The 23,695-nt window shown below is 36.3% G+C and overlaps 1 protein-coding gene across 3 annotated transcripts in view; it reads right to left on the minus strand.

The window, feature by feature from the left end:
• Window positions 1-3,416: 3,416 nt before the first annotated feature.
• USP47 (ubiquitin specific peptidase 47) overlaps window positions 3,417-23,695 on the minus strand; it is a 108,064-nt gene continuing 87,785 nt past the window's right edge. For 2 of the 3 annotated variants that reach the window (XM_032427372.1, XM_032427374.1), the window contains 12 exons: window positions 23,466-23,673; window positions 21,469-21,584; window positions 19,322-19,441; window positions 16,835-17,612; window positions 12,182-12,357; window positions 11,737-11,817; window positions 9,877-9,992; window positions 9,394-9,512; window positions 7,223-7,353; window positions 5,530-5,577; window positions 5,308-5,438; window positions 3,417-4,458 (listed from right to left, as the gene is read on the minus strand). In XM_032427372.1, the coding sequence (XP_032283263.1) occupies window positions 4,284-4,458; window positions 5,308-5,438; window positions 5,530-5,577; window positions 7,223-7,353; window positions 9,394-9,512; window positions 9,877-9,992; window positions 11,737-11,817; window positions 12,182-12,357; window positions 16,835-17,612; window positions 19,322-19,441; window positions 21,469-21,584; window positions 23,466-23,673 (2,199 nt within the window). In that variant the 3' untranslated portion in view covers window positions 3,417-4,283. The remainder of the gene's footprint in view (window positions 4,459-5,307; window positions 5,439-5,529; window positions 5,578-7,222; window positions 7,354-9,393; window positions 9,513-9,876; window positions 9,993-11,736; window positions 11,818-12,181; window positions 12,358-16,834; window positions 17,613-19,321; window positions 19,442-21,468; window positions 21,585-23,465; window positions 23,674-23,695) is intronic. The other variant, XM_032427373.1, reaches the window with a different exon arrangement.

Below are 23,695 nucleotides of genomic sequence, written 5' to 3' on the forward strand. Positions count from 1 at the left end.
AACCCGGTGTCAGAACAGTGTTATGGGAGCCTCAAAGGAGCACTTGGTTTGGGAGAACTGGCATGGGGACTGGCTCTCAAAGATCAGAGGAGTTTATCAGGCAGTCCGAAGGAGTAGGCAGGGCCACTCTGAGCCGGGGCAGAAAAAGGGATGGTATATAGAGGAAACAAAGTAATTCACAGTGGCTGGAAGGCAAGGTAAATTTGAACAAGTGTTTGAAGAAGAGGCTTGAAATGGTTTCAGTCAACGAAAATGTTACTGAGTTTCTACTGTATGTCAGGCCTTACCTATATTAAGTGCCAGGAGAACGTGGAACATGAGATAAAACTAGGTCCTCCCTCATGGAATTCTATCCTGCACCACTTTTGTCATCAGAGCCTCCTTCCAGGGGGAAACTGCAATCGACAGAACACAGTTGGCACAGTTACTGGAAAAACAGAACCCCTGCGTATTTGTATCTCAACAAGTTGGTACTCCTGAATTAAATGGGTTACTCAAGGATCATAAAAGATGCTGAACACTAAGTGTGCCCTCTGTACTGGGGAAAGAGGCAGACTGGGAGCAAAGAAAGCAGAGAGGGAGCATCGTCCCCACTTCTCAGGCAAGGCTATAGGGTCTACTAATAATTCCTGGGCTGGTGAATTCTCAGGCTCTGACCAGTCGGAAGACCTGCTTCTCCAGTAGAGAGTAGCTGGTAAGCGGAGGAAGAGTCGGTGCCGTCACGGGGAAGGGGCAGAGCATTCCTCCCTGATGCTTTTTTGCCCTCCTAGCTTCGCCACTATGATTGCTGCATTCTTTTCTAAATGGTCACACATGCTTTCACACACTCTTGATTTTGTCATGTATCCTTGTTTCTAAAAGTCAAGTTTTGAAAACACTGTATCTAACCAAGTGGTCATACAGCACCCTTCTTCCCCACAGGAACGACACTGAAGGAGTGTCTTCTGGTTTCGTGTACACCTAGTCTCGATTGGCCACAACCTTTATTTGGGCCCTCAACTCCTTTGCAAACCTGATAAAAATATTTTACTAGCCCCCCAGAAAACTATACGTTACACACAGTTTTGCTTTTTTAAAAGACTTGAATTGCCTTATAAGGCTTCTGACTAATAGTGACCAAAATATTGATTTGTTTTTCAAAAATTAAACAATTTAGATGGAATAGTTTTATTTAGCAAATAAAAGACTTGCTACTTCAGATTATCCTCTATTCCATATACTTTAGACTGCAATTTGTAAGTCACAAATGCAAGGTTGGGGTCTTGATGCTAAACAACGGGTCAAAATTCAGAGGGAGATCTTTTCCAATCGGAAAGCAAATACTAGCGAATGAACCAGAATAAACGATTTTATTGTATTCCATACATTCACAGGTCACTTCCAGATTTAGCAACGACACTGATTAGCAATGCTCTGATTCCATGCACTCATTTAGCTTAGACCACGCTGGAAGTTCTCTCTCTCCCTCTCTCCTGGCCTAGAGTGGACACAACACCCTTCCTAACAATGCAGCCTGGCAACGGTTTTCTAGCTGGGGCATAGGTTCACAGCCTCCCTCCCCCTGCCCTCATCTTCTCTAAGTACTTTCCATCCATTATGAAAGAGACCGTCTAATACTCTAGTGTAGGGCTCCTTCACTGTTTTTATCTCATCATGACTATTAGCCCCTACTTACACTTCCTTGGTTTGGCAACTGGACTTCCAGCTAGCAAGCTTCTGTACAGACCAGCTAGACACAGCATGGTCGTGAAACCACAAGCTTTTCTTTGACCAGAACATACCCCTCGCCTTCAACACCTGACTCAGATATGTAGGTACTTGGTTCTCACCTGCCGTGCCTGGCTGACGCAAACCCATCTTTCCCACGGTAGCAGCTCTTCAAAACCTTGGTGTGACCTGTGAGGAACAGGGTCACAATTTATTGCATGTGGCTCGTGTCACCTGTCCCACACAGTCCGTGCTCTAACTCTCAGCTGATGGGTCCTCACAGGATTCTCTTAACCTGAGGGAGACGGACACACATTCACTTCCCTCACGTAAATTACCACTCCCATCACCACAAATTGAGTTTGAAAAGTTCGCCACCCCTTTGCTGAAATTGTTAAAGTGCAACATTGTGTTCTCACTCTATCAGGCACTGAAAAGCAAGAAGCTTTAAATTTTTTTCTATTATTTTCTTTACTCTTGATATTTGTGGTATGCCTGCAAGCAAACACAAAAACAAAAAGCAGGGCAGAAGGCACAAAATGAGGAGGTGTGAGAATTTACCATTTACTCTTAAAGGAACCCCAAACCAAACCAAACCAAACCAAACCCAAAGCCCATTTTGTTTACAATCAGCCTCTTCTGCTCCAGAGAGTGGGTCCTCAAGAGCAGAAACTCAATTTATTAACCCCTACATTCCAAGTAAGTAGGCCTGTATTAGAACCAAAGAGCTGTCGTGTTACATCAGAAAATCCAAGTGATCCAAAAGACAATGCACCAAAAACGCTTCCAAGTTTTTCTCTGAGAACGCCAACTCCACTAAATGCAAACTTGGAACATACTTCAGTGAAATTTAGCAGAATGCTACACAGTTTACATGGAATAAAAATTAGCCAGAAAAATACCTTAGAAAATATTTTTCCCCCCGTGGATTTCAAGAAACTTTAAAGATATTATGGAATTCTCAATTATGTTCAAAGTACAGAGCCAACATCTGCTAATACTATTTTCTAATTCTATCTTTCTTAAAAGGAAAAGAAGGTAAAAACCTGATTTTGAAATATTGATAGGATCCTCCAAAGTTAAGTATTAACATCTTTTCATCTCTCTTATGAGAACTTTACTGTAAACGTACCTTACAGAAATGAGATAATTATTCAGTACATGTTACAAAATGTTAAAACAAATCTATTCTTAATCCAGATTCTTCATCCACAAAAGTTTAATGACTAAAATAACACAACAGAATGAACAAATGTTTTATTGGCATGTTCATTGTTGTAAACAGCATCTGGCATGAAAAAATTTTACCAAAACCTTTTTATTGACTTTTATAAATTAGATGGCATTTTCAAAATTTATGTAGGATTGTGTTCATTGAAGTCCTATTTAGCAAAGCAAAAACTTGCCAATTCTAATAGACTTTGCAATGAAATCATGTTGACTGCATCAGCCTGTGCAGTGACCTTACTAGCAAGTTTTTTCAACACGATGTTAAGACGCTTCCGCAAAGTTAAACTACATGTAACTACAAATCAACTCCAAAAATTAAAGTGGGACTTACAAGGGTTCTAGAAGACTCAAACTTGAAGTAAACCTTCAAAAATAAATGTACAAAGAAAAAAAAACTGAAGCTGCTGAACAGAAAAACCTCATTAACAAGGGCAAATACAATCGTATGGGACCCAGCACTGAGGAACCTCACTGAGGATTACATTTACATAGACTGCTATACTCCTCAATGTACACAAATGTACATCATGAATGATATGTGAAAAGAATAACGATGGGAAATAGTTGAACTGCAATTATGATAACTCAATAGGATCAATTTTATTTACATGCTGAATGAATGAGTGAAACGTATTCTCTACATCCATAACTTAAGTACAATCAGTTATAATTACAATATTGCAGCAATTTGAGCTGCTACCTGCTGGGAGAGGTCTAAGGGAAATGTTTTGATGTTCCAGAATAATGTTCTTAATACTTTGCAAAAAACGAAACAAAATAAAAACACAACTTCACAATTCTTTACTGGGTTATGGCTGGTTCTAAGAATTTCTTTCTTCAGCTCCTATTTTTGCTGCTTTCCAAAGGTCAACATACGTTGCATTTACTTCCGAATTGTCAATGAGGTAATGTGTGTATCAGTGAAATAAACAGAAAATTCATTCATTCATGGCCTTTGCACAGCTTTTATTATGAAGCTATGAGCATCCTGTCTGAGGCTAGTTTTACTAGCGGCTATGTGCACATTTGTCCGCGATAAAAGAAGTACTCATTCCCCTTCCCCCTTTTCTAGTAGCAGGTTTTGCTTTTTTTTTTTGTTTTGTTTTTATTTTTTTGCACATCCCTTTTCACTTTACAGTACATTTGACTATAGTGCACAACATGATTCCAAGTCAAAACAGTGGCCCATCGGGCCCTGAGCTTCTGATTGGTGAAGGGCTGTCCAATCAGTGCTGGTGTCACTGGGTTACCCCTAACCATGTCCGGCCATAATGGCACTACACAGTAGCAGTGAACCATCTAATTAAAACCAAAAATCCCCCAGGGAAAATGCTACACTAGCAGAGTCAGTCTTGAGTCAGATCTTTATTTGGTGCTCCATCCAGATATATTTTTAGTGCTTTCTCTTTCCGAGGTGAGTACGTTACACGATGTCCCGTCTTCTGAAGTCGACTGCTTTCTTTTTTCATCAGTTCATTTCTTTGCTCATCTGTTAACTCCATTAATTCTTCTGTCTTATCCCTGTTTAAAATATTAATTACGTATTAGATCAGTACAGCCATCTGCCTTTATTGACTTATGCTTGAATGTTATAATGCTCCTTGGTGAGAAAATGAAATGTGATTGTCACTGGTGAAGTTAACTAATCTCACACCTTAAGATGTCCTGGATTTCTAATATGTTTATTAACACAGCACTCACTTCTAAAAATGGCATAGAATAACTTCCATGCTATTATTGGTATAATAATAGCTATCACTTATTGAACATTTATATATAACAGGTACTATGCCAGTTTTTTTAAATGCAATAGCTCTAGTTCTCATAAAATTCTGCAAGGTTGACATCATTGTCACCATTTTACAGATGAGGAGCTAGGTAAATAACAAAGCCTAATCTGAACTCATATCTGTCACAGGCTCCAATGACTATTCTTTTCCTCTGTATCTGTGTTGGCTCATACGGTAACCTCCTCCTCCATGTGCCTACCGAACGCTTGAAACCTACTAGAAGTGTAACACACACTATTTCTAGGACTTACTATAAGAAAAAAGATGTAAAACATCTCATGAATGACTTTTTATATTGATTACATGTAATGATAACATTTTGGACATAGTGGGTTAAAATACTTTATTAAAATTAATTTCACCAGTTTCTTTTTAAAAAGCTTTTTAAAGTGTGGCTACAAGAAAAATTCAAAATGTAATGTGTGCCTCTTGTATTAACTACTACTGATTAGGGCCGCTCTATATCATAAACATAGTAAAGGAAAAAAAAACATAGTAAAGGCATTTACAGAAAACAAGATACTATGCACACAAAAAAAATGTTACATCACTGGGAGTAACAAATACATTGTAAATGTACCTATAAAATATGACTGCACCATCATCACAGATATAAAGAGGCCAGACATTCAGGGTAGAAACTTTAGGATTCCAGTCCAAATCCTGATGAATATCAAGGACAGAAATATCACAGGGAAAAGTTCCTCTACCCTAGGGAAAAAATGAATGAATGAATAAATCATGCTGTTAGCCATGTTTATTGAGCACTAGTATGCAAATGCAAACAATCTCAGGGCTTTACCTTGGCAAATTCAATATCTTCCAAAGGAATTCCACTGATTTCAGAAAGCTGTAAAAGGAAACATTTTATATGAGTTCATTTAAAAAACTAAATTTGTTAAAATAAGTCATCAACCTTTTTTTAAATTTTATTATGTTATGTTAATCACCATACATGACATCATTAGTTTTTGATGTAGTGTTCCGTGATTCATTGTTTGCGTATAATACCCAGTGCTCAACCATCAACCTTTTAACCCACACAGAAATAGCTTGATTTTTTTTCAAAGATGTAATGTTTGCTATAAAATATTAGGGAAAAAAAAGCAGAAAGATGAATTGTCTCCCTTCTCCCCTGCAAATGCCATGTCCCAGAAATACCAATTTAGTATATTCCTTCCAGACCCTTTCCTATGCATATATAAACTACATCACATATTTCTAAAATACATAAAATTACATTTATGAAACATCTCTATAGAATAATTTTATACAGCCTATTTATAAGAACAGGATACAGAGTAACCTCATTCTCTTCAACAGCTTAATATACTATTTTATTCCCTCCTGATGGACATCAAATCTGTTTTTAATTTTACCCAGTTACAATGCTATACTATATACCTTCATGAATATCCTTGCATATTTCTGCAAGTATTTCTTTTAGGTTGAATTCTTAGATGTGGAACTGCACATCTGAAATGTTGCTAATGCCAAACTGAAGTCTGAAAAAATTGTATCAATTTAACTACTTATCAACGTTGTATGATATTGCCTGTTTTCCCCAAACCTTGATGATTCTAGGTATTTTTGATGTTCTAAATTTTCACCACTTTAAGAGGTAAAGAATGCTATTACTGTTTTAACTTGTATTTCCTCTTCAACAAACTGCCTAATCAAGTTCTTTGCCTATTTTAAAATTAGATTGTTCATCTTTTTTTTATTAATGCGGTAGCTCCTTATAAATACGATCGTGTTTCGTATCTGTTTTAAATATTTTTCCCCTTTCTTGTTTTTTATCTTTGTTTATGGGTTGTTTAAAAAAAAATGGGGAGGAGGCTGTGTGTGAAAGGTTTATGCTTTTATGTGATCTCTTCTTTTTTTAGTTTCTGGTATTATGCTTACAAATATCTTTCCCTTTCCAGGATATAAAAATATTTTCAATATTTTCATCCAGTACATTTGTCATTTTATTTTATTTTTATATAAATTTAATATATTTAGAATTTATTTTTGTGTTTGGTGTGAATTATGGAAATAAAATTTTTTTCTCAAGATGCTAATTGTCCTAGTACTGCTTAGGAATAATTCACCCAATCCCCATAGAGCCGTAGAATTCCCACCTTTAAAATGAATAATGCAAAAGAGAACTTCATCTGGATTCTTTATTCAATTCCACATTATTTGGCTTTTTAAAATATATAATACAGCAATTTACTCTAGTAACTTCTAACTAATCCTAATTACTGAGGAAAAACTTGATCCAAGTAACTAAAAGTGAGGGTCCACTTCTGGATGGCCAAAAGCCAGTGTAATTTTTCAAAGCACCAGGAACCTAAAGAAACAAGGAGTGCGTGACAAAGTGTCACAAGGTATGAAAGAGACAAAGAAAGAAAGGTTGCCACATTAGTGTTTGGCACTCATTTCCTAGGCCCTCTCTTAAGTAACACAGAGAAAAACAAATGTTAGTTCAATTTGCTTTAAAATGAACTTACCTTCTCTCGCAGCTCATCAACACTACTGCTTTCCAACACAACCTCCTGGAAGGGATCCAGCTTCATCTCTGAAGGTCTCCACCTTCTTGACAGAACTGCAAGCTGGGACATGGATTTCATCTTCTCCACCCCTATGAAGATACAAGATTACGTCACCTTTCTCTTTTCTCTAGAGGTTCGTACTTTGACTTTTTCTGTATTGCCTGACTACCCCAAAAGATTTACTTCAAGCGTTATGCTGAGATAGTGGACATAAAATAACCCAGTTATCCCAAGGAGTTTTTGAGAATACAATACTTCCTCTCTTCCCTCCAGTCTCTGAGGAGAATTCCTTACTCTTTTGCAAGCTCTCCTTTCACCAGGACTCCGAATTCTCCTTCCCGAGTCCTGCTGGATACTGCTCTACCAACTACTCTCTTCTCCGGATTGCCAATCTTTGCCTCTGTGTTGGCTACTACCCCCACAAATCATCTTCACTTCATCTTCTTTCTTCACTCAGACTATCATTAATCCCTCTTTTCATTTACTCAAAGCTTACTGATTCTTCGAAACCCAGCTCAATTGTCTCCTTTCTCTCTGACGTATACAAGAGCAAACGACTGATTTGGTCCTTAGTACCTAGGATTTGGGAATTACAGGTTTGCAGTTCTGGTTCTCTTGTAGACTATGTATCTATAAGGGCAATCACTGGTTCTTACTCATTTCTGTAGCAACAGAGATTAGCAGTGTCTGACAATTTACAGGTTAATAAATGTTTGAGATGTAATCACGTGATTTATTTCTTACTCAACTATTTTGATGCTAAAATATACACTGAAATGATACTGACGCAGGCACCCACCATCCAGGAACATCTCGCAGCTAATCCATCTCAATCCTTCCTAACGAGGGGAACTTCTATGTTCATCATCTCTTCCTGGCCTACCCAGACAAAGTGATTATTCTCTAAGGCCCGAGACACTCAGAGAAGGAATCACAATCTGGAGCACCTGCGTACACAGCATGGTAGACAGTGTCCTAGTTGTTCCTTGTCTCTCCCGTTTACCTGTCAATTAATCAGAGCTTTAACAACTGAAATTTAAAACTGGACCCAAAATATCCTGAAATAGGTGAGGTGTTAGTATTATTGAACCCTCTGAAAACTATCACAATCTTGTGATATTTTAATTTCTATGGGGGGGAAAAAAGAAAATCGAAATCTTTCTAGGCGACAGCACTCACCAAAGAACATAGAACTAGTTGTTTCCTTGATATGATCTCCCCAAAGTCAACTTTTCTCCCATTACCTCCTCCAAAAAACCAGTACTTTAAATGTTCCAATGTTGAACATTAAAACCAGGAGGTATGACAAACACAAGTCCTCTTCTAGGTTACTGTTACAGGTTGAACCGTGTCTCCTCCAAGAGACATTTAAAGTCCTATACCCTAGTACCTCAGATTATGACCTACTTTGGAAATAAGGTTGTTATAGTGGTAATCAGGTTAAAATGAGGTCATTAGGGTGGGCCCTAATCCAGCATGACCAGAGGGGTCATGGGGAAATATGGGGAAATTTGGAAACAGACACACAAGCCCACAGGGAGGACATCATGTGCAGATGAAAGCAGAGATCAGGAGATGCATTTCCAAACCAACAAACACCAAAGACTGCCAACCAACCACGAGAAGCTAGGAGAGGGACATGGAACAAATTTTCCCTCACAGCTCTCAGAAGAAACCAACCCTGCTGACACCTTGATCTCAGACTTCCAGCCTCCAAAACTGTGAAACAATCAATTTCTGTTGTTTAAACCATCCAGTTTGTGGTACTTTGTTATGGCAGCCTAGGAAACTAATACAGTTATTGTTCTCAAAATCTCTGATCAATTATCAATACTACACCCTCTAACAAAAATAAGCCATAATGAAGAAACTAAATAACCAACCCAGGTAAGAAAACGTTAGCAGAATTTTCTTTAAAAAGTACTTAAAAATGCAACTTTGAAACTGCAACTTCCCTGTAAGGAGAAATTAATATTTTCAAAATTAGAGAAGAGAAATATTTAAAAGGTAACTGGAACCCAGACTAAAGACAGAAGAAAACTTGCTATGTGATAAAAAAAAAACTATAGGCTTCTATTAGTGCCAGAGCATTTCTAACTGATATTTCCCCACAAAAACATGGATAATACCATCAAGAACTTCAAGGAAAACCTCCCAGTTGCTGGAGATATTAATATCTTCTTCATAAATATGATAATCCAAAAAGACAGTGCCAGGATTCTTCCATGTTTTTTTCCTTAGACGAAATCTACAAATGTGATAAGACATTTTAAATTACTGTATTTTGAGATTCTTAACTTAAAAAAATGATGAATCTGACATCAAGGAAAAATGAACTATGTTTAAATACAAATGTCAAGTGGTTATTAATTAAAATTTTGGAAAAATATAATGAGATGCTCCTCAAACTTCAAATTTAGGGTCCTACAGAGGAAGTTCAAACAAATTCTAATAGTTTTGCTTAGTTCTACTAAAAATTAATCTGTAGTACTAAAATTCTGAAGAGGACAGGAATTTTTAATTCTAGTTGAGAAAATTATACCAATCCATATCAACTGACCACACAGTCTTTCTTCCTTCCAATTCCTGATGACACTGTAATTTTACTTTACCTGTCAATACTGAGCTCTAAACCACACTGCTCCCTGAGTTGAGGAATTAATTCCTCTTTTGATTGCCGTACAGTCATTCCTTTAGCAAACACAGCATCTAGCAGAAACTTGCATGGCTAGGAATATAAACATCATCAGAGAATTCAATTACACATTCAAATAGGGATATACGAGACATTTTATTTGCACTTTATAGTGTGACAATTCCAGGCCTGAGTTTAGGAATCTATCTTCCGAGGTTCAAGTCTTGGCTCTACTACTGACAAACTCTGCTATCTTGAGCAAGTTTACTTAACACTTTTGTGCCTTTTTTTAATCTGTAAACTGGGGACAGTGTCTTCCTCACAGAATCATTGTGGAGATTAAATAACATTTATATTTCTCTTCTTATGACAAAATGATCACAATTTTTAAAGTAAAAAGAATCCCTTTTATGGACTAAGATGAGGGATATGCGTACTAATTCTCCAAATACATTTATTCATTGTCTCAGAAGGGACACTGTCTCTGCAAACCCCAACGCTGGAAGAAACATTCACATACAAGAGATATGACAGATGCTCAATAAAATATCTGTTGAACAAATGAAGGCATTTTAGGAAAAATTTATCCCCTTCCAGTAGTCCCTCTTTACCCATGGCTTCCCTTTCTGCATCTTTAGTTACTTGTAGCCACTTGGGGTCTGGAAGCAAATAATCCTCCTTCTGACAACTCGCCAGAAGGCTCGTAATAGCCCAATGGTACACTGTAATAATCAGTGCCTACGCCATGTACTTTCACTGCGCCTCATCACACAAGCATTTCATCATTTCATCACAAGAAGGTGACAGGAAATATAGCAAAATAAGATATTATGAGAGACCACATTCACATACCTTTTATTATAGTATACTGTTAAAACTCTATTATTTAATTGGTAATTGTTAATCTCTTACTCTGCCTAATTTGGTAAATTAAACTTTATCAAGGTATGCAAGGTGAAAGCATAGTTTATGTAGGTGTGGTACTATCCGCGGTTTCAGGCATCCATGGGGGGGGGGGGCGGGATCTGGGAACATATCCCCTGTGGATAAGGGGGGAGCACTATTACATTTGCTGTTTGGTTTTCACATTTGTCTAGGTCTTCAATAAGATGTTATATACACCCTGAAAACAGGGACTTTGCCTTTTTCTTCTGGCTTTTTTCCATTGCTTGGCATCTGTTGTATGACCTTGGGCAAATTGCATAATTTCTTTTTGCCTCAGTTTCTTTATCTATAAAACGGGAATAATAAATAGTACTCATATCATAGCTAATTGATGAGGATTACAGGAGTTAATATCTGCGAGCATATGGTAAATGCTACTAGGTCAATGCTTGCTAAAAACTAAAATGACTCTCTGAACACAAAAAGTCTGATATAAGGACTCTACAGATCAACTGCTGTCCTGTACTTCATGATCCTGCACTACACGATCATTTCTAGAAAACAAGCACAAACAATGCCCCTTTTAAAAGGAGGAAATTTCTGCCTCACTCCAGCATTGGTATCAACACTTTAAAGCAGAGGGATGGCAAAAAAAAAAAAGGCCTGAGAGCCACTTCATCTGCTGTCTGTTTTTGTAAATAAAATTTTACTGGGACATAGCTAATCCCACTGGTTTGTGTATCATCTACGTCTGCTTTTGTCTACAGTGGCAAAAATGAGCAGCTGCAACAGAGGCAGTATGGTCTACACAACTAAAATATTTTCTGGAAATAGTGTGCTGGCCTCTGCTTTAAAGAGATAAAAAGAAATGACTAGTCATAAAATCTCTGCACTCTATGTTTTCATTAACTGCCAAAAGTGACCTTACATTGCTCTGAAGGGTATTACTTACCTCTTGTTCATTGACCAGAAGCTGGTACACTTTAACTCTGTATTCTCCTTTTTTAAGTGCTCTCCCCAGTCTAATTGTAATCTATAAATTAAAACATTTTTTTTTAGATGTATTATCTCAGCAGAATAAACAACCCATTCTCCCCACATTGTTTAGTTTGGTCTTCAAAAATTCTCTAGATTATGGACTCTTTGAGAACAGGTATATCTTTTACCTCTGATTCCCAGCACCTAGAATAGTAACTGACACAGAGTGAACATTTAACAAAGCTTTGTTAGATGAATGAAGAAAAACAACAACAACAACAACAAAAACAACCACTAAACATAAAAATAAAATTACCCTTTTAGGGTTATCTATTTCACCTTACTTGGAAACAGGGCAAGATGTTCTCAAATCTATCATTTAAAACAGACTCTAATTATTCAAAATTATTTTAATCAACCTTATTGTCATCTGAAAATGATGAAAGTGTCTCATTCAGTCGGACGCTCTCAAACTCTTGATTGCTGGCATACACTCGAAAGACCTTGAAGTGAGAGGACAAAACTCCAACAAAGGGCTCTAAATGTTGTTTGAAAGCGGCCAGAGTAATTCTTTTATCAACATGCACCATCAACCCTAAGTACAAAAAAACCAAAACAAAACAGAAACAAAAATGTAAAAGGAACCTCTTAGAATGTAAATAAAACAGATCATATGCTTTTTATTATACTGTAAGCAGGAAAAAAGTACCCCCTTTCGGTTATTTGACTTTTAGCTCATACACAACATTGAATGGACAAAAAACATGGACACTGAGCATATGATAGACTCCAACAGCTTCAAATGTTCAGAGATATTTAAGTGCTTATTTATTTATTTAGGCTGCTGAATTCCAAACCAAGCTTCCAGGAATTCTTTTCCATTACATACACTTCTAGTTCTACACAGTAATAATGTGGCTCTGGCCGGGCTCCAGCCCTCTCTCTTCTGCTTCCCGACTAGCCGTGTGACACGGAGCAAGCCCCCAGCCTCTGTATAGCCACTTCTTCATTTAAACAATGGAGAGAATAGCACCTACCTCATGGGATTGCAGTGGGAATTCAATGGGGTAATAGGTTTATCATGCTCTTAGCACAGTGCCAAATATCTAGTAATTACTTCAGAAAGTGTTAGTAAATCTAGTTCTGGGATTTCTACTAGAATAAAAATGTCAAGACTAGCATATGAAGATGTCTGTTTATCATGTGGTTGGACTGGAATAGGAAGAGTATCTAAATGGATCAGAAACTCCCACCATCCTCCAAACTTCTATAAAACCTCTCTTGGCATTGTAATAGGATTATTTTTGGTGAGCTTTATTTTTTTTTAATACTTATTACTCTTTTGTCCTTTATAAGCCACTCATGAGCATACTTCTGGAATATTTCTATTTACTCTAGTCTTCATATTAAAAGAGCAACAACTTCACTCATTTTTCTCTTTCTCTTACAATAGGCAGTACAGAATACATGAGCTGCAGGCTGTCGTAGGCCCATGAGGCCTCTGGAGCCATAGCCATAAGCCTCTCTCTAGGGTAGGCTTTGGTTTTCTGTGAAATTTACATCACTAGTCAAGGATGAGACCCTAAAACACGCCTGGTTTATGTTCTCAGGTAATCCCAACTTTTGGGTTGATGAATTTTTGAGTGGATTTCTTCAAATAAATTAATGTTCATTTACTGTTTTCCTGGTTATAAGATTCAGATAGACTACAGAAAAGGTGACAAGTATGAATTAGAATAGAAACATGGTGATGAACTTTTTTGTTACATATACCTTTTCAAGCGGCATTTAATTTCTTTAAAATGTCCATTTCTAAACTTTAAGGAGTGTCCCTAAATGTTAATAATCCAGCTTTTGGCAAATAAGCCTCTATTTATACTATCCAGGAGGTACATTTCTTGAGAAGGATATAATGAAAAAATTACTTGATTAGAAATCAGACGTCAATGACTAGATTTCAGCTTTGCTGCTGTTGCCTAATAAATGACTATCAGTAAGTCATCCAATGTCTCTGAGCCTCAGTTTTCTCATGGGATCATTACACCAGTCTCGTTGATTGCTGTTATGACAAATGTAGCAAATTCTAAATCATTACTCAAATAATAAGCTATTACTGCCATTTTGGTTTCTGTGATAACCTGTAGTAATGTATCACAGGAAGACACAAGTGTTCGTTGTTGCAGTGAAACAGCCTGGCCTGAATGAATTCCTGCCCCCTCCTTATACATTAGATTTGTGACTCTGACTTAACTTCTCTATACTTCAATTACCTCTATTATAAAATGGAGACAAGAGTATTTACAACCTCATGTGTTTTGGGGTCAGTATATGTAAAATATATACTTAATATAGCCCAGGCCAAAATTGATGGCTTGACTGGCTATAATTATAATTTAGAGATTACCATCATACCATTTTTCCTATTTACCTCTTCAAACAGAAGAGTTCAGTCTCTTCAGTGCAACCTCAAAATATCTTTAAGGTTTTTCTTTTTCTTTCCTTTATGTATTTCTTGAATGAGGTGGTAACCAAAATTGTACAAAGAAATTTTCAGTGCAAACACACTGCCATTTTTATTACCTTGACCTCGCTGTCTATACCTGAATGCCTGCAGAGGGCAACTAGGTCACAGTGGAACAGTATTTTCAGAGAAAGGTCTATAATTACTCCCTGAAACAATTCCTGGATTTTAACAAATAGCTTAGAGACCATCTCTTTAAGTGTATTTCAGTTATTACCTAAGTTAATTCCTATACTGTACATAGAATGTCATTCTTCAGGTATCAAGTTCTTTGTCTATTATACCTTGCCATTTCATCCCTCTGCAGAATCTGTATTATATTATCTACGTTACCCAGGCACCTATGTTCAGATCACTGAGGAACTGTGATGAACCAGCCTTACTTAGTACAGACTCCTGAAACACCTGGCTGCTGGCTATCATCCCCACTCCTCTCCCTCTAAGCCAGTTTCCATGGTTTTCACTTTTTCTTTTCAAACACAAATAAGCTTTCTGTGTGGCTTCTGAAAGCTGAAATAAACTGTAGTATTTAAATGGGTCCTCTTGATCATGTTTACTATTTCAATAAATGCTAGTAAATTAGTCCACTATGAATTTCCAAAAAGGTGGAATGAGACTCTGCAGACTATAATTCTAAGTATTCCCATTAAATTCTTAAGGTTGAGACTCTCATGCAGTCAAATATCCAGCACATCATTACAAAACAAACCACTTAAAAGAAATTTCTAACCTCTTCCTAAGAGGAGCTTTTAATTTTTCCAATGCCCTAGAAGGGTTGAGGATGGTAAGAAAGCAAGTAACCATAGCTACTAGCTATTTTTCCTTTACTATGATGTGAGGAAAGTAAGGGACAGTGATAGCAGTTAAGAAATAGAGAAATACATACAAGGCTTACAATCAGAATATATGAGTTTGATCCCAGCAATGTGACCCACTAGCTGTGTGACCTCTGGCAAATTATTTTAGCCAGTTTGAACCAGTTTCTTCATCAGTGAAAAGTGTCTAACAACATCAATTTCACACAGTTGTTGAGAACTAAATGAAATAAAGTAAGTTACTGAGCCTTATGAAGTAAAAACTCCATAGGAAGTTAAAGCATTAGTATAGAGTTTCTGTCTCCACTGTGGCTCACCAATCCGTATTTTCCCACTTGAGGTTTCTGCAAGATATGTATATGGATGTCACATGGTTTCAGTGTTATTTGGAACTAGTTAAAAACACAAATTTATGTATTTTTACAACTGATTCCATAATTTCTACCACTTTTAAAAGACTAAATTTGAGACTATAAGCATCATAGCACTTAACTTTTATACTGGTTGTTTGTGTCTTCTCCCACCAGATGAAACATAAGGCCGCATCTTTGTCATCTCTACTTCTAAAATCTACGTAGGGCCTGGCATCTTGAATGGATCCAGGAATATTAATTGGGTGGGTGGATCAACGGATGGATAAAGAGTGGGACTCCCTCCCCACTATTACAAAGGTAACGGAGCAAAGGCATTCAATTCAGACTTAAATTCTAGTAATGGTTCCGCTACTTACTAGCTATACATGTACTTTTGGGCAAGTCATTCATCCTCTATGAGCTTCAGTTTTCTTATCAGTCAAATGAGAATATCAATATTTGCTTTATTAATCTCAGACAAGCTTCAAGTGAGAACAAACAAGTGTTTTGAAAACTAAAATATAAAAATATAAGGGGTAGTATTAATATTTGCATTGTTAAAGACTAATGCAAAGTATTTAGGTTTTTGAGCTATCCCTTATAAACCTGAAGAAAATTTTGTATATTGAACCTGGTTGTCCTGCTAATTCTCTGGCTGTTTTTAGTCTGATGTTTTATAAAAAGTTGTTTTATTTTAATATTGGTGTGTTTTTGCTGTTGTTGCTTATCCCAAAGGCCCGAACTGACAGATCTCTTCAATCTTTTTGTGATTATGCAATTGGGAATTTCTAGTTTATACTTTGCTTGGAGCTTACTTCATAGTATCAATTTTTTTTTCATAATATCAACTAAAAAAAAAAGCCCGTTTCCCTTTTTTGACTTTCCCAGTTAATTATGGACTATTTAAGTGGTGTGGGGAGGGAGTTATCTGCATTGTGGGATAAAGAAAAGAGAGGGGATGCACAAATAAACAATTGTCCTGGGCAGTGAATATCAAATTTTCTTGTCTAGCCCTTTCTTTTTGGTGTATTATTTACTTTTTAAGCTATTCCTTAATTTTTTTACTTAGTACTTTTATCATAATTCTTTCCTTTACAAAATTCTTAATTCTTTTCTCTTTTTCACTTATCTTCCCCAAAGCTGTGATGTCACTGCTGTCACAGGTCTGATGTGTTGCAGACGTCCAAGAACACTTGCTACTACAACTGCACCGAAAATGAAAGCAAACGCAACAGAAGACATTCTTACAATCCAGGAAGTTACGGGTGGTCTTAGAACAAAGTACCTAACTCTTAGCTGATTCTTTTCTTAACTAAAAATTTAAATAAACTGAGAAAACAAATGGTGCTGTTTCAAGGAGCCTTTTTCTTTCTAAGTACATACATTTATGTCCTTCCCCAGAACCTTCATCTGCAGCATAGGGTTCTGCTTTGAAATACATGTACTGTATTTCTCCCCTGCTCTTGCCACTCTCATCGTATTCACTATCAGTTCCAGAGTCTTCTTCTGCTGTATCCCATGTCTCTTTTTTCCCTTCATTTGCTTTAGTTCTTCTACTACTCGTGATGCTATGAGAGTCAAGTCCATTAGCCAAAGGAATCTGAGCATTATCTGCATTGCACAAAGTGTCACTGCTATGACTGGAGCTAAGAATGTCACTGTCCACTGAACTTGTACTCCTGTCATTATTCACATCTGAGTCTGACCGTTCTTCAGACTGAAAATTTTCAGGATCAGAAGTCTGAATGTGCTGTTCAAGTTCTCTATTGTCCACTGATGCTGAAGAGTCCCTCTCATTGAGAGGCGATTCTATGTTTTCAAAGTCACTTGTCTCAGTACTTTTGCTGCTGTCCCCATTATCACCATCTTGCTGCTGCTGTAGTGACAAGCTTTTGAGTTTTTCAGTGCTTTCTTCTAGAATAGCTTCCACAGACTTCAGGCTCCCCACAGGTCCTTTAACTCTTTCACAGTCATCATCCACATTACCAGAATCGCCCCCAGCTTTCTGGCCTGCTGTCCTTTTGGAATAAGATCCTGGGGACTGTTCAGGTAACAAAACAAATAATCTGATCGTATTTGCATGACGATCCAGGAGTTTCCACAAATGAGAGTCTGTAAAGGCCATCTGGTAATCCAAAGTCTCAGAACTTTCAACAAACACCTACATAGTAAGCCAAAGAGTTACATTACATCATTAATTTTAGTGACATTCATTCTCATTCATCATATCACCTCAATACAAAAAAGTGCATAATAAGTGGTAAAATTTGGGATAATAACATTTCTAAAGGGAACGTGTACTGTTTTTGGAGACTAAATAAAATTAATATTATGTTCTTATGTCTTTGTAATTAGCCATAAAACTGCTAAGCCAGAAGGGACACACAGATGCACACACGCATGCACAGATATCTCGTTTATTGGGTTGCCCATTTTCAGAATGTTTTTGTACTCCATTATCTTGCCCATTAGGAAAACGAGTTTAGCATGAATACAGATAGAGGAACATGTATAAAGACATGTTGGGAATGCAATACCAAAATCCAGATTATAGAAAAAAAAATCCAATGGACAAATGACTTGATTCTAGAGCAAATAAATGGCAAGGAAATAAACACACATGGGGGAGGTTTAGATTAAAATAAACTTGAGAGGTATATCATGGACTTTATTTGGATCCTATTTGAACAAACAAATCTTATCAGAAAAAAATTTTACAAGATAATCAGGGAAATCTGAATACTGACTAGATATCAGTTGATATTAAAGCATCTCTGTTAATTTTCTAGATGTAATAATATAATTATAGTTATTTTTTTTAAAAAGTTCTCACCTTTTAGAGATATATATTCAGATTATTTATAGATGAAATAATATTTCATCTGGGGATGTTTTTCAAATAATCTGAGGGAAGTAGGTGGTTAAATATAAATCAAACGAGAGTTGATAACTTTCAATAAATGTTACAATCAGGACTACTAGCTGACCATTTAAAGAAAAAAATAAAGTGTGATCCCTCCCACTTTTCACCCTACAACGGCATTAGGATGCATTAGAGATTTTAATGACACACACACAAGCACCGTGCAAAAGTATCCAAAGAAAACAGAGGTGAATAAAAATTACACATTGGGATTAATATGACAACACCAAAAAAGGTTAAATGAGATAAAAGACTTGAGACTGCATTAAGATGAATGAGATTGGAAAAGGCAATAAATAAAACATGACAAACAAGGAAAATTTTGGATACAATGTATCTAGAGTAAACTGATGGCATTAGGAATAAACACACAGGAAAAATGATAAACGAATGATAGAACACATAATGGTATCAAGAGGTGAAACAAACAGATCAATGTGAGCTTTCTCTTTTCTATCAGAGATAACTAAGTAGAGAAAGGAAATAATGTTGGGTGAACCCAAAATGACAACCTTCTCTAGAGTAGGCATGTCTTTGACTTTCACCATGAAGTACTGCTTTATGGGAGAAGCTCAATAATGAACATAACATAATTCACAGAATCATAATTCAAGAATTCAGGGGACATGACTATTGTGGATAGAAACAGTCATAAGGCTTCACCAGAGGCAGGACTAATCTGGGGCTTGAAAAATAAATGTAGGGAGAGGGGGAAGAACACTGCAGGTGAACAAGACATAAAGGAGAACCAGCAGGACTGACTGAGAAGGACGGAAAGAAGCCTGATCCGACCGATTACAAAGGAAGATAATTATTGAGAGAATGGGAGAATTCACAAGGTAAATTAAAGACAAATGGTAGAGAGCTCTAGAGGCCAGCCTTAAAATATAAAACTTAATTTACTATAACCAGCATAGAAAATAGTAATGAACAATTAAAAGACATACCTTGTTACTTCTAAAAAACCCTTCAGCTTTCAGGGTCTTACTGGGCACAGTGAGAAGGCGGAGGTCATTGTAGCAGCGTTCCAGCACTATCCGCATTGTTTCAGCAGGTAAGTGGATGGCCTGTAACGGAAATGATTTGATAAAAAAAGGACTCGCAAGGATAATTCTTCTTGACTTGGAAATGTGGACAATGAGACACTGCTGAGTTCTTCTTAAAAACAGCAGAAAGAAAACTCAGAGAAAATAATTTTTGTAGAGGTTTACAAAATTTTTAGGGATCTGTGGAAAAATTTTAGTCTTATCCATTAATTATGTTCTAAATTAGGTGAACAAAGTATCACTTAACAAATGTATGCTCTGAAACTATTTTTAAGGTAACGATTTTTTACTAAAACTTCTATTCCTCTCATACTTGTAAAGTAAATGAGGTGATCTGGTTCCAACGAAACAGAATAACTGACTCTTTGAGAGTGGATGTCAAACCAATACCTGTTTAACTTCTGAACTTTTGATGGGTTATTTTGTATCCTGTGAATAGTTGTTAATACTTTTCTAAATCATTCTTCTTCTGTGTAAAATGATATTAATTAATAAGTAAAATTTAAAGTTATTCTAAAATTACACATCCTTAATTTGAGGTGTCATTATAGGAATTTCACAAGAAATGAACAAAAAAATTTGCGTTTTAAAAAACATGATTTGTTTTCAATACAACTAATGATAACTAATTCTTAGGCAGTCTAGTTATACTTTAACCACTGCATTTCTTGGCAAAATATTTTGTAACTGCCTTTATTCTCTACAGACATATTTTTCCCCAACAAAATTACTAGCTTTTTCAGGGAAAGGAACATCACGTGTTTCTTTTGTATTCTACCTCAGTGTTCATACTCTAGATTAAACTGTAATACAGAGCAAGTACACTAATGCAGTCCTTTTATGAGCAATTTAATTGTAAAATATAACTCCAAAACGTGATTTGTCTCCTCCAGTTATTACTCAGGCAGAAGTGTTAGAAGTTGTTGCTTTGTTAATGTAGTAAGAAAACCCAACTTTTATGTAATATTTAACAATTTTTTTTTCCCCACAAAGCATTTATTTATTCCATTAACATTCACAACAACCCTGTTAAAGTAGGCATTAAAAGACCCCAGATGAGATAAAAGCCAATACTGCCTTAAGATGAATGACTGGAAAGTAGATCAACTTCTTGCTTTGCTATTACTGAACAATTTCCACTACACCAAGGCATCTGAACCTAGGGCTTAAGAACCCTGAACAATTTTACCTATGTTTGTGTGCTCAATGTTCTACAGAGTACAGTATAACAGTTTTATTTGGAGTGGACTAGCTTTTTGTCCAAGGAAATTTGAATGTTTTCATCATACTTTTCCAGCTCAAAAATTCTGAATGAGTTTGTTCTTTATCACTAACTCACCGAATGTGGTCAACATTTAATTCATCACCTTCCCTGTCAAATCTGCTCCCCCACCCTACTCTTCTATTTCTATCACTAGATCACTACACCTTTGTGGTTACCCAAGTTTGCAACTCCTCAGGTCACCTGTGCTCCTTCCTCCCTTACTCCAACCAATCACAAGTCTGGCAGATTCTATTTATAGAATCATTCTAACAATCTACACCTCTCATTTCTGGTCCTATGCCTTCACCTGCGTTATTTCAACAGCCTCCCCATCTACATTCCTGTCTCCCCCTCCATCCATGTGGAACACTAGTCTAGTGTTACCAGACTTAACCATTCTGCAGCACAGCTCTCAACATACCACTGCTGTTCTTAGGAAAACAAACAAATATCCTACTTCCTATTGCCTACATCAAGTAGAGCCCATCCTTTTGTGTTTACTACTTAAAGACCCTCCATGAAATAAACTACTTTCTATTTCTAGGCAGGTACTTGACAGAGATCCAGCCAAACACATGTGCCGTTGCTGTGTGCACTCGCCTCACCCTTCCTGACCTCCATACTTTGGTCAATTGGTGTCTTCCACTCAAAGTGTCCTTCTCTTCTAAATATACTTACCTCCTGCCAGGAAGTATTAGTTTCTATACCTTACTCGTAACTATCACATAATGCTTTATACGGAGCAGGCACTCAAAAATACTCACTGACCAATTTTAAAACTTACCTTTGAAATAAGTTGTTTGAACTCTGTGACTGTTTGATTTAAGTAAGCACGGACTGTGACAGGAGCAGCTACAGATTCTGCCTTAAGATCAACAACGTGAACTTTCACCATCACTTCTGTCCCATTTGAAAAACATAAAAACATAACTGGAGGTTATTTTTAAGAATATATTTCACATGAGCACTGCATTTTTCATGTGTTTCCAATAGATGGCAAAGATAACATTTTTCTAATTATTAAGATGGTAAACATACAATGTTATACATTGTATATAATACAAGTCATAACTTCTCTTTCACAATTTATCACATTACAAACATCTACAAAGAAATGGAAATGAAGCTAATGAAAAAGTTCTTGTACATCTCTTTAAAACAATGACAATAGTCAAAATATGATTTTTTAAAAATACATGCTTTGTTTCCTTATAAAACACAACACACTGTCAAATTTATCAAGCATGTTAAAAATATCCAAAGTTCCAAAATACAGACCCAAACCACAACACTAAGTAAATATAAATAACTAGAGAATGCAAAGCAAATTCTAAAGGGGACACAGCAGCCCTACTTCATTTTATCACTCAAGACCTTGTTCATAACCAAACACTTCCTCTCTTCAAAATATTCTCTACATCCTACAGAAAATTCTACTGCTTTGGTTTACAAGGTTTGTTTTTTCTTCACTTAAATTCTTCATATTACAATTTAACCCTATGTCCTCCTCTTCTGTTTTCAGATTATATATAACTAAACTTTTAGTCACTAGAAAAGCAAATGATCTTCGAACACTACGATTAGTTATTCTCTGCCCTGTTTTAATTTCTTTTATGAAGTACACATAAATCCTCAGTTTTTGCCCTAAGTTGCTAATCTAAATCTGACAAAATATTCTGCTAAAATTATTAATGAACAAAGAGTACTTTATCTGTTAAGTTTTACAATCCACACTCACATTTAGAGTTCTCTTGTTAAAAAGTGGTTTTATTCTTGACTCATGTTACACTTTAATCATAATTTTTGCTAGTTATCTAGCCCAAAAATAATCTGCAAGGAAATACTCCAAAGGAACTCTTTACAAATAGGGCAGAGTCTGACTGATGGAGCCCTTTAAAGAATGCCATACTTAATCTACTTTGAAAAGAGGAGCCTTGATTAAAAATAAATAAATAAATAAAAAGAGAGGTATATAGGATCCACAGAGGAAAAGAATTTGGAAGAGTAGAAGAAGGTTTTGTAAGTTAAATTTTTAGGAATAAAAGTAGAAAACATAAGTCTGAATTCTGATTAACAACCGATGCAAGGGATTTAGGGTCACAACAACAGTAAGAATTCTCCAAGATTATTTAAACATTTTGACTGTCCCCTATTTGTTACAGTTTACATATAGTGATTACTAGAAGACTTTGGACATTAACTGTCTTTAGGGACCACCCTGGGTACAGGTGGGGCATGGTATTTTGCTTTCCAGATCAGTCTCAAACAAAGAAAGAAACTCCCAAGATATTGAGGAATGTGATGGATTTAATGAAAACATAAAAGGCTAAAGTCCCTGGGATCTGTAGAAATGGAGAGGATGAAGAAAAAGTGTTGGCAGTGACGGCTTATGAAACCACCTCTTCAAGGAGACTCTGAAAAATACACTCTACTTCTGAGACTTTATGGGAATATATTTTTTTTGGACCAGGGTCTGCTCTCTAAGTAGAGGGAGCAGGGAACAGGAGGAGAGAAAGGAGGATGATTCAGTGCTTAAAGAAAAATCCCACTGAAAACTACAAGCTAAAAAAAACAATTTTTTAAAAATTTTGTGTATAGCTCTTTGAAAGTAATCTAGAATTTAATCACAAGCTTGTTGCTGACTACTTCTTAACCTATCAAAACTATGCTGCATCTTGAGAATATATAAAAATTTAAAATTAAATTCATTTCTATTAACAAAAAACCTTCTCATGAAAATTTTAAGTTCAGTACAACTCAAAATACCATAAAATTCTTTACCTCCAGGTTTATAAGACTGGAAAACTTGATCAGGCTTTCTCGTCTCCAACAGCAGATCAAACATATATGTTGACTTGACTCCTCCTAGTAGAAGTCCCATTGGTGTATCTTCTTCTCCTTCATACGATCGTTCAAGATAATCATGAAACTCGTCGTATTTAACAAGGCGACAGCAATCCATGGGTATGACCTCTTCTAAATCCATCATCTAAACAAAAAAGGCCAAGAAA

This window comes from Phoca vitulina, unplaced genomic scaffold, assembly GCF_004348235.1.
Source record: "Phoca vitulina isolate PV1807 unplaced genomic scaffold, GSC_HSeal_1.0 scaffold36, whole genome shotgun sequence".
Lineage (NCBI taxonomy): Eukaryota > Metazoa > Chordata > Mammalia > Carnivora > Phocidae > Phoca > Phoca vitulina.